The 6,000-nt window shown below is 36.8% G+C and overlaps 1 protein-coding gene across 1 annotated transcript in view; it reads left to right on the plus strand.

Moving 5' to 3' along the window:
• Positions 1–2,345, plus strand: part of nceh1a (neutral cholesterol ester hydrolase 1a) — a 34,378-nt gene extending 32,033 nt beyond the window's left edge. The window contains exon 5 of the mRNA XM_028794706.2: positions 244–2,345. Coding sequence (XP_028650539.1) covers positions 244–861 — 618 coding nt within the window. The 3' untranslated portion in view covers positions 862–2,345. The remainder of the gene's footprint in view (positions 1–243) is intronic.
• The last annotated feature ends 3,655 nt before the right edge of the window (positions 2,346–6,000 follow it).

Below are 6,000 nucleotides of genomic sequence, written 5' to 3' on the forward strand. Positions count from 1 at the left end.
AGCTTTAATGTTTTCTTTATTTAGACTTGGAATGAAGCCAGTCATTTTATATACTTCTTTAAATCAACATATGCCAGTTAATAAGTACATATTTGATACTACAATATGCTGCAGGTAAAAACAATAAAATAATCAATATAGTTGTATACAGATTTACTTTCAAATAATTTATCATTGTGTTATGTCTCATTAAGAGCTATAATTTTGTTAAAAATGAAGTACATTTTTTCTCCTTCTTTTCAGCTGGCTTTGGACCACAGCGTTTCCAACAAACTTAAGCTTCAGGCATTAATATATCCGGTTCTCCAAGCTCTGGATTTTAACACGCCTTCCTATCAACAAAACAGAGACGTGCCTATACTTTATCGGCCTCTGATGGCACGATTTTGGCTGGAATACCTGAATGGGGATATTGGTTTCATTCAGCCTTTGCTAGTGAACAACCACTCTGCCTTAGAGCTCAGTCAAGCCACAATGAGCCGTGCTAAGCTCAACTGGACCTCTCTTCTGCCTTCTAACTTCAAAAAAAATTACAAGCCTGTAGTTCAGACCATTGGAACTCCTAGAGTCCTTGAGGAAGTACCAGCATTTCTAGATGTGAGAGCTGCTCCACTTCTAGCTGACAAAGGTGTTCTACAATTGCTTCCGAAAACATACATCATGACATGTGAACATGACGTCTTAAGAGATGATGGAACTATGTATGTCAAGCGTCTGGAAGAAGCTGGAGTCCAAGTGACCCACGACCATTACGACGATGGATTTCATGGCTGCATGATTTTTGGTATCTGGCCAACGTATTTCTCAGTTGGTGTTCGAACCATGACCAATTACATAAAGTGGCTTGATCAGAATTTATAGATATTTCAGTGCTTGACGTATGTCAGGTTGTTGGCGGCACACACAGTCGCATTTTTATGTCATGCAACATAGCAATGCAAGTTTATCTCATCTAAAAAGACATTTTTTAAGGTTTGGACTAACCTTGATTGTTAACTTTGTCCTGAGTCTTTTATGTTCTTAGTAAGAGCCGAGAGTTCCAATAGAGCATTTTAACAAGTTATCATTTATTTGAACAATGAATGTAATCCAGGAGTTTGTAGCCTTAGTTTAAAAGTATTTTTATACACTTTAATTCATTCAGCAATCATAGGTTTATGTATAAAGTTGCACATTTTTGACAAGTATATTTCAGGTTGGTGAACAAGTATAAGCTTCAACATTGGAGTAGTTGAATATTGAGAATCAACATTTAGATTGTTGAAAGTATCATAATATTATTCAGTCATTTGGGTTATGGTAGCAACACAAAACAATTTTCATCAATTAAATTAATAATAACATGCAATTATCAAAATTAACAGCTGACAGTTTTATCCATTGTTTATGTATAGCAATAGAGAATTTATTTCCATTACAATATGTGCATGTTTATTTTAATCAGTTTTTAAGTATTGTTAAACGATAATGTGCATGGTGGTATTTAGAGCAGATATCCTTTCCAGATATTGCTCCCAGGGACTTCTGTGAATTCTCAGTTAAATGACATATCAGAAGTAAAGCATAAAGCCAAAGGTTTTTTGAATTTATTTTGTAAAAAAGCTGCTGTGAAAGTAATTGCACAGAGTATTCGTCACTGGATGTATTAAGAAAATTAAGAGAGGCGTGAAAATGCATTTCATCCTGTTTATTCCCATCATTATTATGTACAAGTAATTTTGAGTTTGCTGTTAGCTTAGTGGACTGTGCTCCACTGGTTCAAGCAGATACGACGGAGAGCCCAGCAGGACTGAGTGCGAGTGTTTTTAAAACGGGAGGAACTCAAATCGGAGACATTTGGTGAGGAGGCTGCAGACATCTCAATGGTAAACTTGACTGAAAGTTTCTTTGCTACTGATTATTACTAAGCTGCTTTGTGTATTTCACTAATATGTACTTTTCTCAAAACGTTTGTTTGTTCTGTTAAGTGTGTACTGTGTAGTACTTAATAATAATGATATAGTTACTTGATTATTTTGACTTTTATTACAAAAACTATTGGTGAAGGACCTTCCATGTCAGATATTTGTCATTTTAATTTTCCAGACTACAGATGTGCTGCATCTGGCCAAAAAGTGTGTCCGAGGATTGTTTTCCAATAATGTTTTAATTTATCACAAATCGACTGTAGAACAGTTCTTTTTATTTCTTTTTTTTTTTTAGGGAGGATGCATAAAAGTTACATTGTGTACTTTATATTTCCTTGACATTTGTATGTAGTTTACAGTAACCACTTTTGTCATGTATGTCTCATTTTTAATGTTAGTGACTTTGTCTTTAACATTAAAATGAAAAAAGGGATGCAATTTTGTGTTTTTTTTTTGGTTTCCCTTGAATCTTATTTACTTGAAAATAACAACATGAAGGAGTTTTTTTTTTTTTTTTTTTTTTAACAAATATGTGCCAGACTGGTCTTTACAAAAGACTACCAAATGAATGAGGCTGGATTACAATGACATTTTTCTTTTGTCCTTATGAAAAGTCTTATATACTGATTGCTTTGCCACCAGGCTACTTTCTTTGTGTTTTTCACATTCCCAATTATATTATTAAATCATTTGGTTTTAAGTTGCTCACTCACATTCTCTGGCCTTGTAGTCTGCTTCATCACTACTCTAAATATGTTTCCTCTTGTATTAGACACAGACTTGTGGAAGTGCCTTTTCAGAGGTTCCCCACAATGTCAGAAAGACGGCAATACAAAATGTGGGAGAGGCCCACAGAGAGCTCCATGTTGGCTCTGGAATTCAAGATGTGGTGAGTTGGAGGGTGGCACAATGACACCATGGTTAGCACTGTTACATCTCAGCTCTAAATGGCCAGGTTTAAATGCCACCTTAGGCATGACTTGTAAAGATTGCATTGGAAAGATCCTGGAAATCTGGTTTATAAATTACAACTAAGATGAACGGCAAAGAAAAGAACAGTTTACCACCTTAAGGAGGAAGGTGTACTGACTAAAAATGGTGGCAGTCTCATGAAATGTAGACTGAAAGACGGCGAGAATAGTTCTCCAAGTGCAACTCAGCCCCTGATAGTTAGTGGATGATAATACCGTAAAAACGCCATCTTATGGACAAATAAGCCAAGCATTGATGATGTTCAAGCCCAGAAAGTAGAGATTCTCCTGTCTCTTGGAGAGTGTGTACTAGAATGGTTAATCACATTCTTTAAAACAGATTTGACAAACCACTGTCAGACAGTTAGGACACATGCAGCACAATCAAGGTGATACTGTATCTGAGTGGCTTAAAGAACTGATTGGTTATGAAAACTGAAGAGGTGGCTTTACAGATGTGGGTTGTTTTTAAGATCCTAGGGCTGGGATTAGTGTAACATGAAAGTACTGCACGCATGTATTAAAGTACCTGGGATTATCTCAGGGTGTTACCTTTATGAGATCAATCCATATCTTCCCTAACCTGAAATTTGTTACCACACAGACTCGCACACACACACACACAAAAAAAGTGTACTTCTTCAAGGAGATGTTGACAGGAGACACAAAGAAGAAAATGACACATAATATGAAAATTATATGACAGGCTTAATCACTAACACAAAAAAACAACAATGAAACCTTCACAGATAAAACAGAAAAGAGTCTATTTTCTTTACCTTTCCCCATGGGGTATATGGGTGTATTTACCTAATATTAACTAGTTCTTAAAGAGTGAAAACCAGTTGAAAAAGGAATCAAAAGCACACTCTAAGGGACCAACCTGAGGCATGTATAATCCTATTACACAGTGGTAATCGCTAAAAGAGTAGCTGTTATGACTGGGGGTCCCAAAGCACTTCCAAAAATGCCCACTAGAGGGGGAAATCCTGGCTAGATACAAAAAAGGCCATGTATAATCTTTATAAAATATTTACTTTCAAAGGCTATGTTAATCAGTGAATTCCATAGAGCACAAAAAAGACAAACATGAGTTGCCAGCAAGGGACACAAGTGCCAATATGAAATCCCTAGAATAGCTGAAATACAAAGTGAAACGTCAAAAACCCAGAAAAGCATTAAGCATGTGAAATTCACAAAAAGCACAAGAACTCGCCACTCCTATGTGTATTCAAAACAAATTGCCAGGAGTTGTGAAAGACCCTCCAGTTTTATAGGGTGGAGTTCAGTCTCTGGCGGGGATGCCACCCACAAAACACATGGAACATTTCACAGGCATAGAAAACAAACAAGGCAATAAACAAAAGCCACATTAACATACCTTAACAACTTAACATTGAATAAAACAACATAAAACAAGAATCTGAATCCCCATCAGGGGAGGAACCCTACCTGAGCTATAACAGTGGCCAACTAAGTTAAAAGCTAAAATGATGGAGTTTGTTTTATTCAAAAAGTATAATCAGAAGAGCTGACAGTCTTAATGGTGATCCAAGACTCGTTTTATATATGGGGGAAAGCACCCCTGTAATTATACCCGCTGATTAATACTAAACAGCTGGTAGCCACAAAATCGCAGCCATCTTGGACAATGAAGGATCACCAGCCAAACAGCAATATGGAAACTACAGTAACAAAAAGTTCGATACACAAATCAACATGAAAATGAGCTGAATCTGCAGATGCAGCTGACAAACTCACTTGACAGATGACAAGAATAATGGGGAACAGATCATCATTAGACCAGGAAGAAGGTTGGCAGTGGCAGTTAAAGATTCATTAAAGTGTCAAGATTTTGCCAGTCCCCTCTACCCGGCTTAGAGTTTTGTCCAGTATTGTCTGTTCATTTTTCTTCGTAAATTGTTTCATTGTTTTTATGAATGAAATTGTTTGTGTTAACCTTTCTTGCTTCATTTTAAATGATTGTCCTCTTTGTTAATTGTGCAATGTTGGTGTTTCTCTTGGTTCTTGATCGCTCTGCTTTTCCCTGCTTATCTTTAGCCCAAGAAAGTGGTGCCTCCCAGTTATGCAGGTGTGCTGCTCATAAGGCTGCCATCTGCCCCACAGTTTTTAAGGATTTTGCAAGTGCCAGGCTGACCACTGGAGCACTGAGCTTGCCAGCCTTTTCTCACACTTCTAAATTTTTGGATCATATTCGCCAAGGCTAGTTTTGTAATTCTTTGATTTTATATCACTTGTCCTTTTGGATTATTTGCCCCATTTTATAGTTTGGTCTTTAGTATTGCTTGGCCTTTTTTATTTTATTTATTTAGCATTTTCTATTCCTTGCTCTTTTCCCTGTGAATGTATTTTTATATCTTAGCCTTTATTACTTGTTCTAGTTCTTTATTTTTGTAGTTTGTGTCTTGTTTTTTGCATTGCTTGTTCTTTGTCTTTATTACATTTCCACTTTTTCCCCCATTTTCTTAATTATTTTGACTGGACTTTGATGAATTGATTTTTTGTAGTGTTATTAGTCATTAAACCCATTAAGCTATTATCTAGTCATTTTGGGATCTCACGGTTTTCCTTTCAGATCTATTTAGAAAAAAAAATTAAAGAGACAGGTAAGCTGTCATTTAAGAGGAAGAGAGTAATTAAGACAGAAGAGTCTCAGGTCCAGGACAGAGAACCAGCATGGATACTGAGCAAGAAAGGTAATGTAGAAAGAACAGCAGAGACTGGTATTATGGACTGAGTGTAAAAAAGGCCAGTCCAGATGGACCACAAGTTTAAGACAAAGAGTCAAGGTTTTTAAAAAAGAATAGTCAAGTGTCACACACGTGCAACTTGAAGGCTCTGATATTGGTAATTCCACTCCAAACCATGGGTTGGCGCTATCACTTACTGCCTCTTCTGTCCTCTTATCCTCGGCTCTGAAGATGATGTCACTTCTGGCTCCAAGGACTTGAACCTACTCCTTCTACCTCAAACACCTTAAGAGAGCCAACATCACTGCATGCCCAGTAAGTCAGCTTGACTTGCGTCTGAAGATGTCTCTTATTGACTAATCACAGCCAAACACTTTATCTTGTCCTGTGTTTCTCTTTACACAGGGAAGT

Source organism: Erpetoichthys calabaricus, chromosome 2 (genome assembly GCF_900747795.2).
Source record: "Erpetoichthys calabaricus chromosome 2, fErpCal1.3, whole genome shotgun sequence".
In the NCBI taxonomy this organism is placed as follows: Eukaryota; Metazoa; Chordata; class Cladistia; order Polypteriformes; family Polypteridae; genus Erpetoichthys; species Erpetoichthys calabaricus.